Genomic DNA, 26415 nt, shown 5'->3' on the forward strand with positions numbered 1-26415 from the left:
GGGGGAGGACATGGAAACTGTGGAGAGTTTCAAATATCTGGGTGTTCACATCAATAATAAACCGGACTGGACTCATAACACCGACGCCCTGTACAAGAAGGGCGTCGGTGTTGAGTGAGCAGGCCCCCTGCTTAAGACCTTCTATGACTCTGTGGGGGCCTCAGCCCTCCTCTACGCTGTCGTCTGCTGGGCCCCAGGCAGCAGAGAGCGGGACAGAAAGAGGCTGAATAAGCAGGCTGAGGAAGGGCCACTTCTGTCCTGGGCGCGGAGCCGCGCCGGGGCCGAAACAGCTCGTGCTCTTGTGGGTGTGAGCGGCTTTGGTGATAAAACAAGTTTGTTGTGCTACCAGACTTTTTCTTTTACCGATTCGCTGCAGATTTTACAAATGACTGTGGTTTGCTTTTTGTCTGACTTACTATAACCGAAATATTGCCAAGATGGCGAACTATCCATTTTCCATCCTTTTTCTTGCTGGCGAACTAATAAAACAATTTTTTTGGGACAATTTCCTCTGCCTCTCCTTGCTGCGACATCTTCACGTGCTCTGTGTTCTGGTTTGAGAGGGTGGCGATTTGTGACGCTGTGCCTGGGTCCGCAATTGCGATTGGTTGAGAGGAAGTAGTGACTGTAGCATCAACCTACATGATAAGCTACAATGAAAAGGAAGGAAAACTGTGTTTGTTTATCAAACTTTTGTTGACCCCTTTTTTTTCTATTGCGCTACACATCTATCGATCGATATATGTTGTTATTGAATTATCGTCCAGCCCTACAACACACTACAGTGGGTTTTTTTTTTTTTTTCAGATAATTAGTCAATTTACTATATTATGCATTTGATATTTACTAATTGAGCTCAGTACTATTTCAAGTTCCAATAACAGGAATTAAAACACATATTGGAAAAAAAGTATTTTTTAAGCTTCTTAGGGCATAAAAACCACTTACTAGATCAAGATTGATGGAATTAGATTTAGTATAAGACTGGAGCGCATTGGTTCTAAAAATATAACCACAAACATCAACAAAAAATGTCAGCCTAAACTACAACAGCTGCATCTATGTGAGAATAAATTATAAATAAAATACATTTTTGTGGAAACTATTACTTTGAGCGCATGCCCCCTTTTGGCTTCTTCTTAGAGAACACAGGCAGAAGATCAGCTATTTAAAGCCAAAGCTGTAAGGGAACTGAATTTGTTTTAGAAAGTGGTGAAATGGCATTAGATTGAAGTTCAAACAAATGCAAAGTAATATTTGAACTCTTAACACAAACTGTTCATTTTAAATTAGACTTTTTAATGTGGTGTTTCACATAGCTAAATATCCAATCTTAGTTGTAGTTCATGGTGTTTTGAATGACAGGATAAAAAAAAATGTAAATGATGTTGTCATGCTCCCAGTGAAAGAATGCATAAGGAACTGATAGACAGAAAAATCTTAATGCATCCTCACAATATACAGTGCATCAAATTAATTTTGAACTGCAAAGCTTTGACTAAAACATTGTCATATGTGTCAAAACATTTAAATTACTTCAGAAATTGCAATCATACTTGTCCTTGAACACCAAGTTGTGTTTACCTTTTAAAGTGCAAACCACAATTCACAGTCTGACGGCATCAGAACACAGGAGGAGGAAAAATAAGTGCTCTTTCCATTGCTGGTCCATTAAACATATTTATTTGACTTTTACCCCAAGCTTTCATTTAAAAATTGAAGCAGGCCATTCACAATCTTTTATCCCTCTAAAGGCAAAAAAGCAGTTTATTGTCTATTGTTGTTAAAGAAAGAGAAGCCCAACATGCCCACAAAATCTCGTCACAATAGAGCCGCAGTTGAAGTGAAACCCATTTCATTAATTTCCACTCCCCTCCCCCCCCCTCCCTACCTTCCATAATGGACTGAATTGATTGTTGAAACCTCTGAAGCTTGAAGCATCTGTGTTATATGACCAAAGCTCAGGAGTTGGGTGGATAAGCAAACATACAGATCGCTGACTAATGCACAAGGTACATTTTGCTGGGGTTTACTTGATGAAAGCAGCGTTCCCTAGAGTATGTTTTCGCCCACAAAAGTACAAACAATCAATTTTGTCCACAGATAAGATGAGGACAGAGTAAGGCCACTCTTCGACCGCACCATTTCTCCTGAAAGACATTTGTCTCTCTGCTAAGTGATCTGCTTTGAAAACCTCCTAACAGAGGCACAATCAAGATGTGGTGATTTTTCTACCCTCCACCCACTTGCACTGCGTCTTGATTTTGCCCTCACTGTTGTGTCTTAAAGAAATCTATGCAAATTTGCAAGGAATACCGTGTTTCTTTTTCTCTGCAGGTGTTTGCATCAGATAATTTCTAATGAATGCATGAATATATTAATCTCAGATCTTACAAGCAAAAATAGACTGACATTTCATGATTACTTTGTTTTGGCATATTGTATTGCCCTTATTTTGACAAAGTTTGACAGTTTTCTTTATATATCAGTACTGATGTATAACTATATTCTTTTATATTACTGGTCTTAGCCATTATGGCTAAACAGTACTCGTTAATGGAATAGTTTTCTCTACACACAACAATACTTTCTCAAAGCGTAAATGCTTCTCAGAGCTGAACTGAGAAGCATTTAACAACTTTAACACTGAAGTAAATTTTGTACACACAGAGATGCGGATATTTATTTATTATTGACTTTTTTTTAGCTTGAAACTAAATCCATCCCCCTTAGAACCAGACTTTGGTTACACTGCAATTTAAAAAATTTGGTACAAAATTCATAGACATTGGAGTGTTTGGGGTATGGATCAGGGAGGTCTTGGTAGTCTGCTATCAGTAAAAACAAAACTTGCCAAATCCGGTCGGGAGAAGGGCGAAAACATCGTTTCCACCAACAAAAGCCTTCAGAGCCGTTCTCTGATGTTCTTTTAATGAAACAATATTAGGTAGATTGGACAACACGGAAGAAATAGCAGCATCAATGTTAACGCTTGCTTCCTCGATGCGAGCCGCCATTGTTGTCTGAATCAAAACAGTCTCATGGTCGCTTCTCCACTACGTCACATCTATGAAACTCCAGCCCTGCATCCTGATTGGCTAGACAATAAAATTGTTTGGAAAAATCACTCTCTATGGGAGATGTCCCAGATGTATGTGAGTGAAGCTAGGCGGAGTGAAATCCATATGGCTAGAGTCAGGTTGTGGGGAAACATGGCTGTGGCATACTTGCCAGCTTTTTCATCAGAATTTTAATGTCTCTCTTATAGATGAGACCATTCATCCCAATGAGATTACCTTTCTAAACAAAAGTAAATAAATTAAATTAAAACTGGATTGGCCACGCCGCTCTCTTCCTATGGCTACAACCTCATCAAGCGCACAACTGATTCTCAGAACTTAACATGCTAATGAAACTCTCTTGATATTGTGTTGAATGTACTGGCTTCTCCCAAAAGAATTTTATGTAACAGTTGCGACAAACAATAGCTAATCTGAACAACACGAAAAATGATGCACCATTCTTTAAACTGCTGTAATTTTGGAGAAGTATACACACTTCCAAACTGAACTTAGGCTCGCTTGTGCTAGTTGCTGTAAGACCAAAAGAAGTTGTGGATTTTTCAGGCTGCCATTTCAATACAATCCTGAATATGATTGGCTAACTATGATTAGTAAAAAACTACACAGATTTTGGATTTTGTCTGCATGATTTCTGTTTTACTCCAGCTGTCAAATTATCCTAACAGTTTGGAATCACTTAGAGAGAATGGCATGCTCAGTTTGCAGTGCTTTTGAAAGAAAACCCCTCATCAGTCTTATGCTGATAAGATTATGATAGAGTTTCCTACTCCACAGCAAGGCTGAAACTGATGATGTAGGCACAGAAACTGATAGAGAGATTGCTCCAGTTGTGACAAGGTCAGGGAAACATCTTACTTTAGAGGTGATACCAATGACATTAGCTCTTGGATAGGTTTGCTAGCAAAGCAGCCAGAGTAACCTTCATGATAGCAAGATATGAGTAAATCTATGTTGAAATATGGTTAGGCAGAAATATTGAATCCATGTTAAAGCCTGACATTTAAATTATGCATAAAGTGGTTGGTGACTTACATGTTGCATCAATGTTAGGTTTTAACTATTAATGACAATATACCAATGTTGATTCAACCATTGGTAAACGGTAATCTACATGTACATTTGTGATGATTTCATTTTAAATGACAGTTAATGAATCAGTATTGATTCATCATGTACATTTCGCATAAAAATATTCATTTTTTCTAACACTTATCAGAAAAGTTTGTTTTTCACCAATATGCTTCTGCTGATAGATCTACATTACAGCATACCATTACAAGTTTCTTTATTTAGTGCTATTGTTAAACACAATATTATTGGTAGACAATTGGTAATATGCTGTTCAAAATTTTCTTATAATAAAATATTTCCAAAAATGCATAGTATGTTGTAGAGCGACAAACAGCATACACTGATTCCACATTAATTAGATGTTTGCATATCTTTTTTGTTGTTCTTTTTTTTTGGCATATCAATCATTATAATTCAACCACAAAACAACTTTGACTCAATGGAATCTTTTCAACATTCATTGAATGGCTACAATGGTCTTCTGTAACCCCAGTCGGTCGAGGCAGATGACCGTTCATACTGAGCCCGGTTCTGCCGGAGGTTTTCCTTCCCGTTAATGGGGAGTTTTTCTTCCCACTGTCGCTCCATGCTTGCTCAGTATGAGGGATTGCAGCAAAGCCATGTACAATGCAGACGACTTTCCCTGTGGCTCTACGCTTCCCCAGGAGTGAATGCTGCTTGTCGGGACTTTGATGCAATCAACTGGTTTCTTTATATAGGACATTTTTGACCAATCTGTATAATCTGACCCAATCTGTATAATATGATTGAACTTGATTTTGTAAAGTGCCCTGAGATGACATGTTTCATGATTTGGCGCTATATAAATAAAATTGAATTGAATTGAATTACAATTGGATGATTGTTTGATGGTTGATCCAACATCAATCGTCAACCTTCAGATTTTGCTATCTGGGTTATTTTCCAATTACTAGAAGCATATAGTGTAATCTTTCCCTTCACTTCAAAGGAGGTTTTGAACACTCAAGTATATGGTATGATCTTATTTGCTTGAAGGGGTCCTAAGCAGCCTGATCACAGAGTTGCCAGACTGGTCCAGGGTGATTGTTTGTAGACCCAGATGCTGGCGTGGGGGAAAACAGAGAAGCAGGAAGTTGTGTGAGGAGCAAACACTACTTAAATCAAAAAACAGAAGCACCCAGAGCAAAGATAAGACTTGACGACTCAATGGGCTTTAGAATTGGAGAATGATGTTGAGGTGCCATAAATCAGACCAAAAAAAAAAAAGGTCCTGATTTATAATGTGCTCGTACACTAGCAAGCCATTACCCTTTATAAATCACTGGCATGGAACTGTGACCAGGAGAACATTTAAATAGTGCAGAGCACAGGTGCAAGGCATTGAGCTGATCGCAGCAGAGCAGGTGGGTGTATTTGATAGCAGGGAGCAAACAGGCACTAAGTTTGACAAACCTTAGGCCTTCCCAGAATAACTGATTGCATGGTTCCCTCACATTCCTCCTGCAACCTACAATCAAGATTATCTGCTGCAATTGTGTGCTTCTTCCTGCAACAGCACAATCAGCTTCACTCCATTCCCCTGCTCTCCTGTCTTTATATACTGTAGCTCCACAGTCAGACAATGCCAGATTTTTGAAAGCCAATGAGTGAGTAATTGTCCAGCATTCCTTGCCTGTGTTTGATCAAGTTCTCATCTTTTGGATTCCTTGCTTTCGCCTTACCCTCATCAGACACCTAATAAGCTTTTTGATTTCTGGACCAAGACCAAGCCAAGCCCCGTGACTCACCCTTCTCGACTAGCCCAAGGATTTGTCTGCACATCATCTTCCTATAATGTATGACCCAAAGCCGGCGTATCAGACCTGTCTTCAGCCTCCACTTTTCCTGCTTGTCACCACCCGCTGCTAGCATCCAGTTCTCTAAATCTCCCCAGATGTTTGCTCACACCTGCAGAGGTTTTTCAATAAATCCTTTAAAGCACAACACCATGTCAGGCTGAATATGGGGTTCTCTGTCTGTCTGGGCATTACAATAACTGAGCCTATCTATAGTTATATTAAGATTAAATTAGTTAAACACTCATGCGCCTGTGTAGAAGTCTTTGCTCCATGTTTGCACACAAAACACTTCCATTTCACAAGTATGTGCTACTTTTGGTTTGTTTATCATGAAAGAGTCCAAATATGACATTGTTGTAAATTTATACACTTTCAGGGGTTTGGATACTTTTGAAAGGTACAGTAAGTTACAAACCAGATTAATAAAACAGATTCAAACTTCTCACTAATTGTGCTTTTTACATTCCTGAACCTGTTAGGGACAGGTGTCAAATCTCTATAGAAATTACCTCATACATTTTAATAAATATGATGCATTTCAGCTTGTCAGACAAGTTGCTGTTGTAGCTATAGTTAGAAGATATAACGAGACAGTGGTAATTCCCAGGAGGAGCCTCTTTGTATTCATGTTTTTACAGTATACTATACACCCATATGTATTTGTTTTAATGAGAATGTAAATATGGATCATTTTTGCTATGAAGTTTTTAGAAGCAGAAAGTAAAACAGAGATATGCTGTGCGTCATGCCTTCTCTTAGTATCAGCCATTAGCTGTTGTATTACAAGTAGCCTTACACTATTCACTGCCATCAACTTTGCCAGTCCCTTGGAAATTAATTTAGCTGCCTCAGTTGTTCCTGCTGGTTATGTTCAAAAGGAGTGCTGGAGTTACATGAAAGCAGCAGTATTCTTCACATTTCTAAGATAGCTTCCTCTTCCTGTGATTTGTTACTCCTAAGCAGAAAGAAACCGCAGTCTGGAGGTGTGATGTTTAGATTACGGGGTTCTTTTTCTTCCTCCAATACCTAATTAGAACGAAACAATATTTGAGGGGTGCCTTCTTAATGATATTTTACTAAAGGCTGAGTAAGCAACAGGTCCTGTTTGAAGCCTGGTGCTAGAGAGCGCTGGATTACTGTGCTGATACACCGCAGCAGTTTATTTCATTTTATTAATAGCCATATTGCAGTACAGAACAGAGATGATTCATGCCTAAATTGTAAACCGTGTAGAAAATCTTCTGCCCACCAGCATATTGTCAAGATGCCTTTCACGTCCCAGTGAAGCACCTTTATATTTCAGGATCTCCTTCTGGTCTCTTTTTTTATCACTAAATTGATTGATATGGAATTTGTGGAGACATGATTTGGTCCAACAGTGTGACTGCATATGTGACATGCCTCAACATTTGTGCAGCTGAAGTGTTACGCTGTTTGTAGATGAGATGGTTGCTTTGAGCTTACAGAGTACATGGCAATGATATTACAACAATAACACATTTATTGCTGAGTTGGGTGTCCAGTCAGCTATCTGAGGGATTCAATGTCCTTGCATGCCCAAACAGTTCAGATGTGTCTTTTCATGTTCTAAAAAATACATGTTAGAATTTGCACTAAAATAGGAAAACCACAATGGAGGAGGGATTGAAAGAATTGAGGAAAGATCGCACACTGAAGCAAGTAAAATGAATAGAATGTGGAAATGAAAGGATGGCTAAACCTAACTACTTTGAGGGTGAGAGCCAATCTGAAAAATGATTGGTTGAGTTTCCCGAGGCAAAGCTCTCTTTGCTCACATCAATAAAACATAAACATGAATAAATGCACAGCTTTTGGCCTTCCAGGGTTCTTACTTAATTTCATGTATGCAAGTGAGCGATGATATGCATGGAGAATTGTATTTACCTTGAAGGCACCAAATAATTCTGGGAGCCATTTTGTATTTGTTTGGTACCAATGTTTACGGAAAAGCAAGGCTGCAGCAAGAATTCTTACGGCTTTGTGTTAAATGTATTTTAAATAACCAGGATTCACTAGCATTAGGAAAACACAATGGTCTGTGAGTCTTGTGCTCTTATACTTGTGTCAACATTTGTATGTATGTAGTAGTCTCTCCCTACTGACTTAATCACAGATGCTCAGTTTATCCATAGTGTTGAAGAATTGGGAATAATGTACCTGGGGACAAATCATCCAAACAGTCATCTGCCTCAATGTTTTGCTCCCAGAGGTGGATGTTCACTGACCCAGATCCACTGGGTCGGTTTTGTTAATGAGCCAAATAAAACAAAACAAAACATGTCAACAGTTGAGACACAGCATTTAGTAGCATTTAAATTCAGGGTGTCAAGATAATTTTTGTCATCCGGTTTTGTCATGTGGGTGCAGCGTGCCTGAGATGCGAAAGAAAACCAAAAAGGTTTCTGCAAACCATTAAAACACTTTCATTGGTGATTTGTTTTAGAACATTTTACATTAAGGAACAGTGTACACACAAAAGAAACAAAAGGACAAATAAAATAGTTGAGTATCATCATCAGAATGATTCAGTGAATCCTGCTTCACTGCAGATCTAAGTTAGAGAACCAAAGTTCATCCTAAATAATATGGAATGAGGTCAAATTTGCTTGGCTAATTTAGAGCCTTTGATACGTGCTTTAACCCATTCACAATGCATGTCTGAATTAGACAAAATGTTATTTGAGGAAATAACATTTTGACAAATAATTTGCTCAGTAAAAAATCAATAGACTTTAGGATACTTGATTTCATTAATGCAATTATTTATCCAGGAAGTTAGTGGGCACTGTAGTGATCAGTCATTAGCATGTTGGGTTAATCTTAAAGTTACATAAAACACCATTAAATTGGCGTTAATTTTCTCTATTAATTCTGTGATAACGCTCGTAGCGCTATCGAACGATGGTGGAGCGAAACGAATGTTTAAATGAACCGCGTTATAGCACTAATGTTATCTGAGAAGCCAATAGCGCTGTGCTAGCAGATATTCAGCCCTAATTTAAAAGGAATTTTAAGCTCTACTTTGTAATAATGAGTGGACCAGAATACACAAATATTAATATCCAATTGATGTACAAAACCCTTATGGAAATAAAGTTTATTATAACCGTAAAACATACTCAAACCACATCAGCAAAGCTTTATTTCAGGAATGCTAGCAGGAGCTAACCTGTTCACTGTATATAACTGAATGCACCTTCCCTACTCTGCACCTTCTTGTATGAGCCAATGTGAAGAGTGAATTTCTCCATTGTGAGATCAATAAAGACTATCTTATCTTATCTTATCTTATCTGTTAGCTTCAGATCTTTTTAACTGAAAGCTTAAAAGAAAACAGTAAAACACATTAAAAATGAATAATTTGACTTTCCCTGCCTAACTCTGCCAAACCTGTGCCTCTGTGTCAGTTTCGTTGACTTTGGGCCGTCTGATTGGAAGAAGTTGCTCCATAGTGAAGGTTGTCGTGTGTCTGGCAACAGGGCAGCCGGGGTGAAAACAGTCGAGGCTGACTTGTCTGTTAATCCCGGCCAGGGATCAAAAGGATCCTTCCTGGGATCTCCGGTAGTCTGTATTCAGCCTGTAAAGGGAGGTCGCAGCGTGGGGTCTCTGCACTCCTGCAGGATAGTGGCTCGGCTCCCAGGTCAGCTTTCTCTTGCACAGCTTAGACATACCACCACTGATTTTATTTTGATGTTAGTTTCACAGAAAACAGACTTCACTCAGATTGGTCGACTTTCCAGATGCTTGTGAGTCTCCGAACCCCATTCGGCCCACATGGGTGGCTTGTCTCTCCAGCGTAGAACTCCTCTCTCAGGCAAAGAGGGAGATAAATCCGGAGGGGCATGGTACATTGTTGGCATCCCCTGCTGTGATGGGCAGTCCCTAGGCGCCTGTAAAAGTCTCACATTACACTCGAAGTCTGATATTTTTCCTCCATGGCTGATCGCACAACACTACTATCAGTAACCATTTTTATATAGTATTTATTTGCTTCTAATTAATGTGCATGCATACAAAATATGTGAATTTCTGGACTCCCAACAGACCTGTTTGTTTCTTCCATTGCAACACTGATGTTGGTGGATTGGGGAAAACAAAACAATTGTCAAATGATCTGCAGAAGGCAGATGAACTTTAGAAAACTGGGAAAAGGCTATAAAAAGCGGAACTGGAAATGCCAATCAGCAGGGTTCTAGCCCTAAACAAGAAGCGGGAAATAAGGTATTCTGATCAAAACAAGCCATAGTTAAGGATACCAAAAATGTTCAGCCAGAAATGCCAGGAAATCTGCTTTTGGATGCAAGGAAAAATCCAGAAATAACTTAAACAATTCAGATGAATGCAGTACTCTTGGAAATAAAGCAGGGTAGCTGTTTCAAGATACACAATAAGGAGGCATTGAAAGAAAAATAGGTGATATGGGCAAGTTGCCAGAACAAAGATGTTTCCTCATTAAACTTCAGAAACAAAGCTATTTTGAATGGTGATACCAACATTTAACTACCATAAATAATATATTTGAATAGGAGTCAGTAAGGCCTAAATGAGCCTACATCTGGTCTGGCATTCTAATAGCTATAACCTGATTCAGGGGGGAAGATTGTTTGCCATTACCCTCTAACATAAAAAAAATTCCTGGATCAACGTGTGCTTCTGTGCTTTTTTGTGTCTGTTATTGTTTCACCGGGTCCCGTCTACGGTGAAGCACCCTCGGTGGACCCAGTTCGTTTTACCCAGTCAGGCGACCCCCACTTACTTATTACCTTGAATGTAGGACGCATAAAACAGACAAGTATGCTTTTAGTTATATTTTATCTACGTAAAGACAGAGAAATAGTTACAGTCACACCAGCGCTGATGGGCCCCTGATCGGCAGGCGGCCTAGAGTGCTCATCACACAAACATTATAAAGGGATCTCGGGACACACCCATACAAGGGCGGTACACATCCAAACTGTGACATCAGCAGGGAAGCTGTGTCACTTTTGGGTCAGTGCCATCTAAGTGTGCCATGCAGTTCTGGGATAAACAGCTCGTTCCACTTGACCTTGTTGATATCCTAACATGTATCTGCTCCATCTTCTCAAATCCCTGGTTGGTTGTGGCAGATGGCCACTCACACAAAGCCTGGTTCTGCTGGAGGTTTTCCTCCCTGTTAAAGAGGAGTTTTCCTCTCCACTGTCGCTTCATGCATGCTCAGTATAAGGAATTGCTGCAAATCAATCAACAATGCAGACAACTGTCAACTGTGACTCTTCGCTATTTCAGGAGGAGTGAATGTTGCTTGTCAAGCTCAATGCAGTCTGCTGGGTTTCCTTAGATAGGAAAATTTTTGACCAATCTGTCTTTTTGACGAAAGTGCCTTGAGATGACATGTGTTGTGAATTGGCACTATGTAAACAAAATTTAACTGAGTCGAACATGAAAAGTACACAATGTTAAAAATGGAGGTGGATTACTTATGCTTTGGAAATGTATGAGCTAGAAAGGCACAGGGAAATTGGTCCAAATTGATGACAAGATTAATGCACCAAATTATCAGAAAAACGGGATTAAAAAAAATACAAATAGCTTGTAAGCTATGCTTGTGATATACTTAGACTTTCCAACATGACAGTGAACTAAAATGCATGGCCAAGTTGACCTCCCATTGGCTACAACAGGAAAAGATGAATATTCAAGTTGCTATCTCAGTATATCAACCTTAGGAGGATCAATCCACTATAGGGACATTTCCTTCACACCTGCAAAAAAGAAAAACAAAAACATCATTGACAGTGGTGGATTCACGGCGAGGCACCTCCTTTATGTCACCTTGATGAAAGTCCCACCTCACTAAATTATTATTATTATGTTTACCAAAATACCACTCTAATAGTGAGGCATCTTTAAAAAATGCTGTAAAATGGCTTGATCTTTTCCAATTTGTTGAGGGTTTTTTTTCTTTAAATATGTGGAAAATAAATGTTCTTATTTATTTGTTTCACATATTTTCACAAAGTTGTTTAATTGTGCATTTATTTGTACCCAAAATGTAGATTTTTCAAGATCCAAGTATGAAAAATACATAGAGATTTCAAGTAGCAAAATTGGATGTTTCTCAGTAAAATTCAACAACCCATATGGCAGCTACTGTTTAAAACATAATCAAAATTACAGTTATAACAAGCTTATGCTGTTGCTTTGTGTCTCTTTAAGTCAGTCTTCATTCATAGAACTTTACAAATGTTTCTACTTCATTGTTTGAATGCATGATATACATTGTTTTTGTCTTCCTCTCTTAATAGTAGTATGGCTGGTCACTCAACACAACAATTAGCAAAAATGTCATTGCCACTTCAAAGTCATGACACTGTGAGTAAATGAAAACAGCACAAATAGCCACCAGGACATGTTCCTACTGTCACCCATTTTAATTTCAAATAGTTTTTGACTGAAGAAAAAAATTATGTTTGCACAGTTGACCTTTTTAGCAGCTTGTGACTATTAGCTTTACATCAAACTTTTGTATTCAAAGTTTAATATCCTTCATATTTATCTTACAAAGATTTATTTATAGTAACACTTAAATCAACCCTACTACTAATAGTGGTACTTGCACCCCTGTTCAGACGCGTTGATCTAAACTCACCATAGCCCTGGCTGTATGTTTAGGCTCAGTGTTCTGCTGTGTCGAGTATTTTTGCTGCATCTGGCTGGTTTGCTTGTAAGGCCACTCAAACCAGCGTCTTTGTCCCTGCTGAAGAAACCACTATGACACTACCAATGCCATGTTTCACTGTGGCTATGGTATGCTAAGGGCATTTGTTAATTATCACATATTATATTGTGTACAACTGTGTACCACAGTTTGAGAACCACTGTTTCTGTTTTTCTTTTTTTCTTTGTTCTTCCAACCTATAGATTGGGAAACATCTTGTGGTGCTATCTGTGTTTACATTGACTTATGCGGTGAATGTTTTACTTTAGCTATATCACACCTTGTATTTTTTTCATTTTGTTTTTAGAAATTTTTTTAATAGGGGCAATCGTTTTGAACAGGGTGATGAGGAAAAACGTAAAAACACCAAAATCGTTTCCTAATTTGTGTCTGTCTTTGCTGATGTATTGTTGCAGGTTTTGTTTTCAGTACAAAATAGTGGAAGTGAAAGTTTCCTCTTTCATGTATATCCATTTAGCACATTGTGTTTGATTTCTTATAGTAAAGAAGGGACTGCCTCTAGTTTGACACTAATAAAATCAATTCCAAATTCAATTTGCCTTGTAGTATCGTAACATCCCATGACACTGAGTCATTGTTGTTAGCAAAAAAGAACAGAGCAGACAAATGATCAACAGTTTGGCTGAGTTTTTCTCTTGTATCTATTTTTCAAAGCAGGCAATTAGGCCCAGCATCACAGCCATTTAACTAAGTCTGTTCTCCAAATTGATTCGGACTCTAGCGCTGGACCTTGCAGACATGGTGCATTTAGTTATGCAAATGCTTATCTCTCTGTGTGATTGGTTAATTAACCTGCAATGCAGATAGTCCCAGCAATGCATGGTGGCTGTTTGATGGCTAAATTGTGGGTCAATTGGGTTTTTAACATTTCCAAAGCAGAATTAGTGACGTGTCTTTTGTTCCTCTGAGTCTGTGCGGCTTTTCACAGTTTAATAACTCCTTCCATGGGTCCCCAGAGGTTAATGTGTTTAAACTCACTGTAATTGAGCTTTTGACCTGTCTTTCATGGTTTCTGTTAAAAAAGGAAATCATCAAATTATATTATGTTTTATGCCCCTTGATTGTTATTATCCACCATCCTTTCTCATTGCCATGCCTCAAACTATCTACCTACCCGTTCTTCTTGCCTCGGCTATGAACATTCACAAGGGAAGTCATTTGTAGCATTATTGGAGTGACAATAATGCATTTGCAAACCATTTCCTGCTGCTCTCACTGGCTTAGCTGTTTTTTTTTATAGGCAGTGTTTTTGTTTCCCCAGAAACACTTGCTCTACCAAGCACAGATAGTATGCAAAAAGGCTAACATAAGCTACAGACCATGAGATTCAACACTGGTATATGTCATCCACATTCAATTACAAATTTACAAATTTAGGCAACATTTTAGTGGAAACAAAGAGGGCAGAAAAAGAGAGAGGAGCCATTCAGCCATTAACTCAATGTCTGCTCTCTGTTCACTAAGCAATTATGTAGGGATTTTGTTGTCGAGTGGGTCTATCATTCCACATGAAATGCTCAATGCAACACTTTTTTTTTTTTTCAAAAAATTCACAAACAGTAGACTGATATATCATGACAAAATTACAATTTCGTGTCTTCGGGATAACCATTATATGAGGCTAATATATATTGTTAAAGAAATATGCCCTATTCACTGGATTTCACTGGGTGTAGAGAGATAATGTGTACTGCAAAGCATGTGTATAGTCCTTAGCAGCTAATGCACCCACTTTCAAGTCAAAAGTCAGATAGCAGACTACTATATTTTGCGATAGAGTTAATGAGATAATTGTGCAATTTGCATGGATGTCTGAAAAGACAGACACTGAGAGATTTAAATGTGTGAATACACATTTGCAAGAGAGAGGCAGTATAAATTATTTTCGTCACATCAGAAACCTGTGTAACCAGTAGTGTGTAAAGATTAGAAGGCTGGTGGTTTATTGGTTTTCAGCAGGGGGTGATAGTACAGTTTTGGGAATTAACCTGTTTTTAAGTTTGTTAGTTTTTGATTTAATGTTCCTGAATTGTTTCCCTGATGGAAGTGCGACAAACCCCGGGGGATGGGATCTGTGGCAATATGTCGTGCCTTTTTCTGGACTCATACAGCATAGACTGTATTAGGGCTGGACGATATAGAAAAAGAGCATATCGATAAAATAAAAATCATATTGATCGATAGCGATAATTATCAACCAATTCAAAATCATATATTTTAAGTGCAGCCCTGGCCCTTTTATGCTGCTGCTTAGCGACCTATTTCTAGATACAGAACACACACACATTAAACTCAAACTCAACCCAATATTCAATCAACTTTTTACCAAAACTGCCTGCTTTTAAAAAAGAACTCTTTAAAGGGGGCGGAGCTTGGTGATGGAGCGTTCCCGGGTCTGCGTCTGTCATTGGTTGGGAGGATGTAGAGACTAGTATTAACCTACACAATACTGTTCTTCTATTGAACTTTTATTGACCTTTTTTCCTATCATCGATAAACGTCTATTAGTCGATATATATTGTTATAGACTTATATATTATTGTTATAGACTTATAGATTGTAGGATGCATCCCACAATCCGCTGTACTGTCCTCCCCACTCGTGTTAAATCCTTCCTCTCCTTGCTGGTTTTCAGGATGATGTTGTTCCTGGAGTATAATGTTTAATAAATAACTCTCTGTCTGTTAAGTATTGTCCTGTGGGAGCAAGATTATATAGCATGGAACCCTGCTGAGAGGGGAGGTCCTTTGTGCCTGTGAGGACCCCAAACTCCTGTTGCTTCCAATCCAATCTGATTTTATTTTCTCATCATGGCTCAATGGTACTACATCATCATTGTTGGAAATGATACCTACCACAGTGGTTTCGTCCATAAAAATCACAACCATGTTTGTAGGGTGGATAGCAGAGCAATCGTGGGTGAAGAGGGTGAAGAGAGTGGGGCTGAGGACACAACCCTGTGGCATGCTAGTATTTAGGATCAGAAATAAACAACAACAAAAAAACAGAGCAGGTGGAGCCCAGTCTCTCCAAAATACTTGAGATGACGTCAGAGGTTCACCCTATAGCAGATCAACTAAACATGTAATCAGAGCTACAATTGTATAGTTTAGCATATTCATGTATCGTCCTAGACCTCAATCCTATTGTAATCTTCAATTTAATTTTTTTTTACATAATTTATTCATACTTAGGTTGAGCTGTCTTTAAAATAAAATTGATAAGCATATCAAATCTAGCACAAAAAAGGCAAATCTCCAAAATATTGGCAGGGTGCTAAAGTACAAAGGTACCCACACGTTTCAAATGTATATATCTTGTTAAATGGGAAAAGCATTTATCGTTTTTTTATGACTTCATGCTTATGCACAACTTTGTGTTTTCCCATTACAAAAACATCCTTCTGTTGCTGTTAATGTTGCAGGTGATCCTGATTTTGACTAAGCTGTACGACTTCAACTTGGGTGCTGTTACCGAGAGCTCGCTCTGGAGGTAAGTTTCCTAAATTTCATCATAGCTGTTTTTATTTCTCAGTTTAAATATATACAGGTTAAAGCACCAGTCTAAAAAAAACAATAAGAATAATATATTCATGGAGAGCGTGGTATACTGTATGATTTATAGTGCTCTCCCTCGCTAGGATATGAACAATCAAGTTGCAGTGGAAGCCACGGTGAAGTATGTTTTAATAAAGCATTCTGAAGTGGTTAAGATTGAACCATCCTCCTCTGTGCTTCCTGCAGCTCCATAAATAACATGAGACTGCAGCAGGGTTTTAGAAAAGACCCTACCTTCTGTCCATCATCAGCAAAGAAACTTTTTTGAAAGGCTGTTTCTGAAAGATAAACCAGATAACTGATCGGAGAGCTTCTTTGTTTGTATCTGTGGTGCTTTTCCTCTGACCTAGAAACTTTCTGATTGACTTTTTGATTGATAGTCATCTGTAACCTTTTGTTTCAGAGGCAATTGACATGCAATCACTGCTATATAGTCATAGCAATTTCATTCCGAATGTATTAAGGTGTGAGTTACAATGCCCTGTCAGGTCATAAATAAGAATAGAATTCATTAAGGATTATACCACAAAACCCACCGCTGTCTCTGATATGGCTTCTCTCACCTCTCCAGTAGCCTGCAGAAAATTCATTTCTTTCTGAAATACACATGAAAAAAGACCATCAGTCCACAAAGCAAAAGGTTTCAAATTAATATCTGTTTCTCTAGAGGCATTTACACCCGACCCCACTGCCTTTAAAATTCAAAATTGTGAATGGGAGGTACTCCACCATCAAGGTGCCTGCTTAACAACGGCTTACAAGTAAATTGGAGTACATCAGGGATCCAAGGAGGCTCTTAGTATGTGTATTAGAAAAGCAGTGATCTGAATGTTATGAAAAGAAAAGAGTTAATGATTTCTGTGACAACACCATACATGATTAATATACACAGCTGCTGGACCTCTGCTGGTGGCAAAACTCAGCATGCAGATCAGTGGGTGATTTGCATGAGCTGGCTAAACACGCCTCAAGTCACATTATGTTTCAAGATTAAACTCTGCATTGTAATCACATCGTTTAAGAGTTCCTCAGTCAGAAACAGATGCAACAACGGACAAGAAGCACTTAACACTTAAATACAAATGTTTTTTACTGGTCGGCTTGTACAAACAAATCCCAACAGGAAATGGAACAGTTTAAGTTAATGCACAGACAATGATAGCAGGCTGTGGGTTCCCATCCAATTATGCAGTGAAATTACATTTGGAGCCACCCAGGTAGAACTGAGAACATGGACTGGCCATTTGTAGAGAGAGGAAATAAGAAGCCATGGATGACAAACACGTTTTCCTTCTGTCACTGGAGCCACCTTAGTAAAGTGCAAGAATCTTTAAATGTTTCTTTGGAAGCTTTTATTACATTCAAACATAGGCATTTTAATTAGGGTCATCAACTGGGTCATTTGTGCAAATAGATTTTTGTATTATTTGTTATATATCTTTTTATATCTCACACATTTAGCTAGTTTGTTACCACACTCTCCTCCTGAGAGGAAAATAAAAGAGAGGACAAAAGAAAAACAATTACATTTTCTGAAACTTCATAAAATGAAGATTTAGACCGGGAATAATTAAAAATAAATATTCAATACATTTGAATATTTTTTAAACTTTCACATATTTTAGTAACCCAATTTACTAAGTGAGATACGTGATATATTGTAATTAATTATACAAAGTGATGTTTTCAAGCCTTTATTTATGACAATTATGATGATTTTCTACATACAACTAATACAGAAATGCTTCATGACAAGTATGTTTAATACCTGCTTAAATGAATGATGAATGAAATCATACAGATTGGTCAAAAAGTTTCCTATCTAAGGAAACCCTGTAGATTGCATCAAGTCTTGACAAATAGCATTCACTTCTCATAAAAGAGCGTAGAGCCACAGTGGACAGTCATCTGCATTATCCATGGCTTTGCAGCAATCCCTCATAGTAAGCATGCATGAAGCGACAGTGGAGAGGAAAACTCCCCTTTAACAGGAAGGAACACTCTTCATCAGAAGCGGGCTTAGTGTGAACGATTATTTGCCTCGACCGACTGGAGGTTAGAGAAGACGGAGCAGAGACACAAAAGCACAGAAGCACACATTGATCCAGTTATCTGTTCAACATTAGATGGTAATAGCAGATGATCTGTCTCCCCTGGGTGATGTCACAGCTAACAGAACACCAGACCAGGTGTACCTACTATGAAGAGAAGAATCATGGAAAACAAAAAGTTAAAAGTTGGAAAAACAACAAATAATGCAAATTGTAGAACTGTAGAACTCAGGAGAGTGAGAAAAATATATCTTGATGTGCTCCAGCAGCCTAGGCTTATAGCAGCATAGCTACAGAGATAGCTCAGGATATCCTAAACCACTCTAACTATAAGCTTTGTCAAAAAGCTTATAGTTAGAGTACCACTGAGTAGATCTGTAGTCTGAGAGCAAAGTGCTCTGTTAGGAACATACGGGGTAATCAGATCTCTACTATGTGATGGAGCTTGATTATCAAGGTCTATATTTGTGAGAAGGAGAATTTTAAATTCTATTTTTGATTCAACAAATTTAATTCAAACAAAGCCTAGCAATCCTTGAAGTCCCCCAGCAGAACCCGTATTATGCTGGGGGACTTCAACGCTCACATGGGCAATGACAGTGAGACCTGGAGGGGCGTGGTTGGGAGGAACGGTCCACCTGATCTGAACTTGAGTGGTGTTCTGTTGTTGGACTTCTGTGCTTGTCATGGATTGTCCATAAGGAACACCATGTTCAAGTATAAGGGTGTCCGTATGTGCTCTTGGCACCAGGACACCATAGTTCAATGATCGACTTTGTAGTTTCATCTGACCTGCGGCCGCATGTCTTGGACACTCGGGTGAAAAGAGGGGCGGAGCTCTTCACTGACCACTACCTGGTGGTGAGTTGGCTCCGAGGGTGGGGGAGGAAGCCGGTCAGACCTGGCAGGCCGAAACGTGTTGTGAGGATTTACTGGGAACGTCTGGCAGAGTCCCCCTTGACACGGAGATTTAACTCCCACCTCCGGCTTTGAACACACCCCAAGGGAGGTGGGGAACATTCAGTCTGAGTGGACCATGTTCCGTGCCTCTATTGTTGAGGCGGCTAGTCGTAGCTGTGGCCGCTAGGTTGTCGGTGCACCAGTGGCGGCTGGTGCTAAAAAAACTGAGGGGGGCGCACACAAACAAACAAATGAAAAACAAACAAAACAAATCTTAAAAAATAGCACTATTTGAACATGAATTTTGCCCTCCTTTCCTTCTGCCCAGCAAATTTCTCAATTATATTCTTGTTAAAGTCAGTCATCTCTGTGACTAGTCTTTTCTCCATTGACAACATGGCCAATGCATTCAGCCTGTCCTGAGTCATTGAGTTTCTCAGAAGAGTCTTGATTCTTTTCAGAGTTGAAAAGCACCTTTTAGCTTCTGCTGTGGTCATGGGTGTGGTGATGAGGATCTTCAAGAGAGTGACAGTTTCTGAAAAGACTTCTTCTAGATTGTTTTCCTGATTTTAATAACATTTGTTGCCATTTTTTAAGGCTGTGTTATGAAATGTGTTACAGCATTTTTGTGGGACAAGATTATACAAAATTCAGTAACCAAATGTTTTATTCCCCATTACCCCTAAACTTCAGTACAACTTAAATAATAAAATATCTTGCTGACAAACATTACATCAACATACCTACACAGCATAGACACAACTAAAGGTATTTCTAACTACAATGCACATCTTCCTAATATATTAAATAACATTACTATAAACCAGTGTAACAGTGAGTTTCCACAGCAACTCACCTCTGCAGCAATCCTTTCATGGTCTTCTACACTGAGTATCCAACGCTTCTTCACTGGCTGACTACTACCTACACTGTTTGTCCAACCATGGAGTGGAGAGATCACTTGCCTGCTGCTGAATTTGTAAATTAAGACGATCCGGTCCAAGCTCCTTTATCCTGCTTTTTTCTTCAAGTGAACACTTTGTAAAAGCATTTTTTTGTAAAGACAAAACAGAATTTTCTCTCATTTTGAAACTACTCCACTTTGCAAACTTAAACGTGAATCAACCTAACGAACTGCAGCTGCGCTATGAGTCGAATCGGGGATTGTCCAATCACACAATGTTTTTAAAAAAATTAGCCAGTACTGACACTCTACCAGTAATGACACAACAGAATAGGTGTGTCCGGGACGCGGTGCGCCCCTATGAAAACCCCTTGATAACCAATTAAAAGTCAGCCTCAGATCACGTGCTTGCCAAAGTTGCTGCGCCTACATTCACTCTCATTAGAACGGCGCCCTGCACATAGGTTAGGAGGAAGTGTGCACAATGTGAGCAATTAAATAGAATTATGTATTTACTATTTTAATAAATTCTAACATGTCTATTGGACACACAGTATGAATAAATACATTTCTAAGTACTTTGCAGTTCAGAAATAATTTATTATCTAAACGATTTAAAGGGGGCGGCGCCCGAGCGCCCCCTACTGGCCAGCCGCCACTGCGGTGCACGCTGGTGGACACCAGTGGTGAGGGAAGCTGTCAAGCTGAAAAAGGAGTCCTTTCGGGCTTTATTGGCCTGTGGAACTCTGGAAGCAGCTGATATGTATCAGCAATCCAAGTGGCAGGCGGCTTGGCTGGTCGCTGAGGCAAAAACTCAGGCGTGGGAAGAGTTCAGAGAGGCCATGGAGAAAGACTTCCGTACAGCTTTGAGGCGATTCTGGTCCACTATCCGACGTCTCAGGAGGGGGTAGCAGTGCATTACCAACACTCTTTATAGTGGGGGTGGTGTTCTGCTGACCTCCACTCGGGACGTTGTGTGTCGGTGGGCAGAATACTTTAAAGACCTCCTTAATCCCACCAACACGTCTTCCATTGAGGAAGCAGAGCCTGGAGACTTTGGGTCGGGTTCTCCTATCTCTGGTGCTGAGGTCACCGAGGTGGTTAAAAAGCTCCTTGAAGGCAAGGCCCCGGGGGTGGATGAGATTTGCCCTGAGTACCTCAAGGCTTTGGATGTTTTTGGGTTAACACGACTCTGCAATATTGCGTGGACATCGGGGGCATCTCCCCAGGATTGGCAGACTGTGGTATTGGTCCCCCTATTTCAAAAGGGGGACCGGAGGGTGTGTTCCAGTTATAGAGGAATCACAATCTTAAGCCTCCCTGGTAAGGTCTATTCCAGGGTTCTGGAAAGGAGGGTCTGTCGGATAGTCGAATCTCGGATTCAGGAAGAGCAGTGTGGTTTTGGTCCTGGCCATGGAACACTGGATCAGCTCTATACCCTGAGCAGGATCCTGGAGGGTGGAAGTTTGCATCTGCTTTGTGGATCAGGAGAAGGCATTCAACCATGTCCCTCGGGGGGTCCTGTAGAGGGTACTCCGGGAATATGGAGTACTGGGCCCTCTAATAAGGGGTGTTAGGTCTCTGTATGACTGGTGTCAGAGCCTTGTCCACAGTGCTGGCAGTATGTCGAACTCGTTTCCGGTGAGAGTTGGACTCCGGCAAGGTTGCCCTTTATCACCGATTCTGTTCATAACTTTTATGGACAGAATTTCTAGGTGCAGCCAAGGTGTTCAGGGGTTCCGTTTTGGGGGCCTTCGGATCACGTCTCTGCTATTTGCAGATGCAGTGGTTCAACTGGCTTCATCAGGTCATGATCTACAGCTCTCACTGGACCTGTTTGCAGCCGCGTGTGAAGCGGCTAGGATTTGGATGCCTCCAAATCTGAGACAACTGTCTTGAGCCGGAAAAGGGTAGAGTGCTTTCTCGGGGTTTGGGAGGATGTACTGCCCCTAGTGGAGGAGTTTAATTATCCTGCGGTCTTGTTCACGAATGAGGTGAAGATGGAGTGGTAGATTGACAGGCGGATTGGTGCTGTGTCTGCTGCATGAGAACGAGATCCCAGATACAAGCGACCCAAATTAGTTTTCTCCGTAGTGTGTCTGGGCTCTCCTTTGGAGATAGGGTGACGAGCTTAGTCATCCGGGGAGGACTCAGAGTAGAGCCACTGCTTCTGCACATTGAGAGGAGCCAGTTGAGGTGGCTCAGGCATCTGGTTAGGCTGCCTCCTGGATGCCTCCCTGGTGAGGTGTTCCGGGCACGTCCCACCGGGAGGAGACCCCGGGTATGATCCAGTACACGCTGGAGGGTGTTTCTGTGTTTCTCGGCTGCCCTGGGAACTCCTTGGGATTCTCCCGGAGGAACTGGTCCAAGTGGCTGGGGAGAGGGAAGTCTGAAGCTGCTACCCCCATTACCTGACCCCAGATAAGCAAAAGAAAATGGATTGTTTTTGGCCTGCTCTTCTTCCTTCTTCTTCTTCCTTTGTTACTTCTGTGACAGCATTAGGACACTACTCTGGTGTGGCATAGGTATTACAATACCTATTACTGCTCCCCCGACTCATTGCGCTTTCATCTTTGCGTTTAAACCTTTCTGTGCAGATACAGTATTTGGCTCCATGTGGATATAGCCTAAGAAGGATTCCTAAGAAAGGTCCTTGGAAAAGCAACATGCCCACACTGTTACAAAACGTGGTTGTTGTTTTTTTTAAACTGAGATTCTGCTTATGCAATAAAAATAGGAAAGGGTTTTTACGTATCTTTACCGAGGGTGCCAGTTCATGTGGAGAGTAGTATATTCTTGCCATTGCAGATTTTTGGTACACTGTTGTCATAGTTTACCTTTATACCATTTTACAAGGCACGTGGAAATTTAGGTGGTACCCTATTTGGGTTCTAATATGATTGACATTTGAATCCTATCTCAATGAAAATAACTTTAATTTGAGGTGCACTAATTTAAAGGCAGTTGAATATTTGCTATAAATACACAGCAACACATAAGCCAGTGTCTGGAAGTATTGCAGTATTGCTGTTTGTCAACAATATTTCAAACATTTAACTTTGAACAAAGATACAAGCAAACAAACTGGGCATACCTATTAAACATGGTAGTTAATTATTTGATTCTTTTTTTTTATTTGTTGATATCTTATTATAAGAACATTCACGGTGCAGAAAAAAAATAAATGATGACAATCCTTAACAACAAGAAAGTTAATAAATGTCAAGCTACAGTAGTCTCTGTCAGATACTTTTTACACCTTACAGCAAAATGTTGCCTGAATGTCAGAAAATTTATCTCTAATTGCATGGTATTCTCTGGAGAGGTGTTCTTGTAAAGAAGAAAGTGATTTACAGTTAATGGGCTAAAAATACCAAATGTCCACAGTTCTCTAATGGATGTTCTTTATTATTATACAATGTTATTTCTGTTCAGATCCACTGATTATGGCAGTACCTACACCAAACTCAATGATAAAGTGGGCTCGAGGACAGTTTTGAGTTACCTGTATGTCTGTCCCACCAACAAACAAAAGGTCAGTGTTTTTCTCTCACATTCACTTCTGTTAAATATTATACAGGTCCTTTTTGTATAATATCAGCACTTTGAATCATCTTATTACTGAAAAGTGTTTCATATATAAACTCGCCTTGCCTTCTTTATACAATATAATATAGTTAAAAAGTTACATAATTTGTGGTACCTTCATGTGACTGTCTATTTGTCAATTATAACTTGGAGCTAATAAACATACAAAATTCGCTCACTCAGACAATTTCTTAGAAAAGGCTTTGAAACGGATTTTTGATGCAGAAATGTTATGTTATAACCTGTAAAATCATGTGGAAGACTGCTCATTTAACAGGTGTTAACAGAAAGTCATTGATGCTCTTGATAAGAAGGGTGTGCCACAAGAGGCACAAGAGTCAGAGTGGTATGTTAATGGGAAGTTAAGTGGAGGGGAAAAGGTTGGTAGAAAATTTTGCATATTGTACAGGGATCACAGCAGCTTTCATTAGATTGTCAACCGAAGCTCAAACTCAGTTTTGGGAACATTACCAAGCTGTAATCAGTGCTTCAAGAGCCACCACACATGGACATATTCAGAGGATGTGGTTACAACTGTTGTATTGCTTGGACTAAGCCACCTGTGAACCACTGACTATAACCCAGAAATGTCTTGCTAGAGCTAAGGCGAAAAAAAAGTGGACTAAGTGGTTTAAAGTCCTAGATTTACATGAAACCCACAGTGGCTGGAGATTCAGTATAACGTTTTTTTTTACAGTTTGGGAAGCCATTTTATTTGCTGGTTTTGTTCCACTGGTCAAGGCCAAAGTAAGCTCAGCCGTGTGCCAGAAAAATCTTTGAAACATTCCATGCTACCCTTTGTTGAGCAGCTTTATGGAAATGCTGATTTGTTTTTTTCCAGCATGACTTGTTAAATACTCATTTTGTCAAAATGACCCATAACTTGATTTTTCACATTGATGCAGTTATTCATGCAAAAGGATTCCCAACCAATTATAGACTGCAGATACTGTACAATATAGGAACATCATTTACAATATTAACAATCATGTCATTGGTTTTATGTAATGTTAACATTTCTGAGAAACTAGCTTTGGGGTAATTAATGAACATCATTAACAGAAACAAACACTTGGGACATGTTACTTTGCGTCTAACTAAATCATGCATGAGTTTTACAATTTCTTTTTAATTACGGTACTGAAAAATGTATTCTAACGTATTGACATGCATCTGTTCTATTTATTTATTTAATTTTTGTTCAATCAAGGCATCTCTGGTTCTCTCTCCTTTTTCTCATTTTTACCCCCTGCTTCCTGCACCATAGATATTGATGCTCAGTGACCCGGAGGTGGAGAGTGCTGTTCTCATCAGTTCAGATGAAGGGGCAAGCTTTGCGAAGTATCCCATTAACTTCAACGTCCTGAGCCTCCTCTTTCACCCTGCGCAGGAGAACTGGATACTGGCTTACAGTCATGACTACAAGGTACATTCTGAGAATAACTCACAATTAAATTCAGTTTGTTTTTCACATCTGATGCTCATCAGCATTTCTCACCTTTTAACGTGTGGAACAATGGATCTAATCTTGTGTTGCAGCTCTACAGCTCAATGAACTTTGGGAAGGAATGGCAGCTCGTCCATGAAAACGTGATGCCAGGCAGATTCTACTGGTAGAACTACTTGGATTATGTTTTTGACATGTTTTGTCCTTTAATTGGTTATAAGCATGATAATGAAGTACATTCCAAAGCCATGTAGATGAATCCAGTAATCTCTTGTTCAAAAAAACCCAAAAAACCTCTATCCTCATGGGCGTCAAGTACACAACTGATTACATCCACGTCACGTAGGCCTGATATAATATTGTGCTTTCTTTTCTGAGGCACAAACACTACATGCTGTTTTTGTTGTTGCTGTCGTTTAGTCGTCTTTACTGCGCAGGCACAAGGCAGTGAATATTGATGAATCCATTCACCCTGTTGGTCATGGTATGTGTCCAGCCAACTGTGTTCTTGTTTTTATTCAAAGAGGAAAGGAGGTAGGTTAGAGGACAACCTCTCCACATGTGTGAACAGTCTGATTTTTCATGAATTAGTGGAGCACAGTTGGTATGGCGCAGCCTGAAACAATGCATTATATGTGCTCTTGAATGCTATTCGTTCACGCACATTATGTCAAAAAGTTATTTTTCAAATCTGTTGCAGCTGCCTGCAATTTCATAACAGCACCCATTTGCCATGGTTGGTATTTATGTGAACAGTGGACATTTTGTCACCTCCCTTCTCTTGTTGTTTCCCCTGTTGACGACTCGGTGAATTGAGATTAATTGCTACTGCTGGTGCAAATTTTACCCTGAGTGATTTACAGGAGATAAAAAGATACTGTGATGGGTTTCTGAGAACAGCATTGTCCATCTACTGCTGCCATTATCAACAAAGCTATCTCCTCTTTTCTTCTAATTCTCATTTATCCTTCTCGTATCCACCAAACCCTATTTCTGTTCCCCTCTGTTTCCTTCTGATCTTCCCATTCTCTCAAGGGCGGCAATGGGGCTGGACAGAGAATCAGATGTGGTCCACATCGAGACGCGCATCGCAAAAGGCCGTGAGTGCTGCACTTCAGTTTGCTGCTGTAGCAGGACCCGCAGGACCCCTTTGCCTCTCATTTAGAGAGAGGTCACGGGAAAGATGAGACCTGTTCTGATGCTCAGATTGGTCCCTTAAGTCTCGTAGAGCTGAATAGTTGTCTCCTGGAGA

The 26415-nt window shown here is 39.7% G+C and overlaps 1 protein-coding gene across 3 annotated transcripts in view; it reads left to right on the forward strand.

Annotated features, from left to right (window-relative positions):
- Window positions 1-26415, forward strand: part of LOC105920522 (VPS10 domain-containing receptor SorCS3) — an 88729-nt gene that overhangs the window by 20223 nt on the left and 42091 nt on the right. For all 3 annotated transcript variants that reach the window (XM_036126431.1, XM_036126432.1, XM_036126433.1), the window contains exons 2-6: window positions 16141-16208; window positions 23564-23663; window positions 24984-25142; window positions 25256-25329; window positions 26199-26263. In XM_036126431.1, the coding sequence (XP_035982324.1) occupies window positions 16141-16208; window positions 23564-23663; window positions 24984-25142; window positions 25256-25329; window positions 26199-26263 (466 nt within the window). The remainder of the gene's footprint in view (window positions 1-16140; window positions 16209-23563; window positions 23664-24983; window positions 25143-25255; window positions 25330-26198; window positions 26264-26415) is intronic.

The sequence above is a fragment of the Fundulus heteroclitus genome, chromosome 22, assembly GCF_011125445.2.
Source record: "Fundulus heteroclitus isolate FHET01 chromosome 22, MU-UCD_Fhet_4.1, whole genome shotgun sequence".
Taxonomy (NCBI): Eukaryota; Metazoa; Chordata; class Actinopteri; order Cyprinodontiformes; family Fundulidae; genus Fundulus; species Fundulus heteroclitus.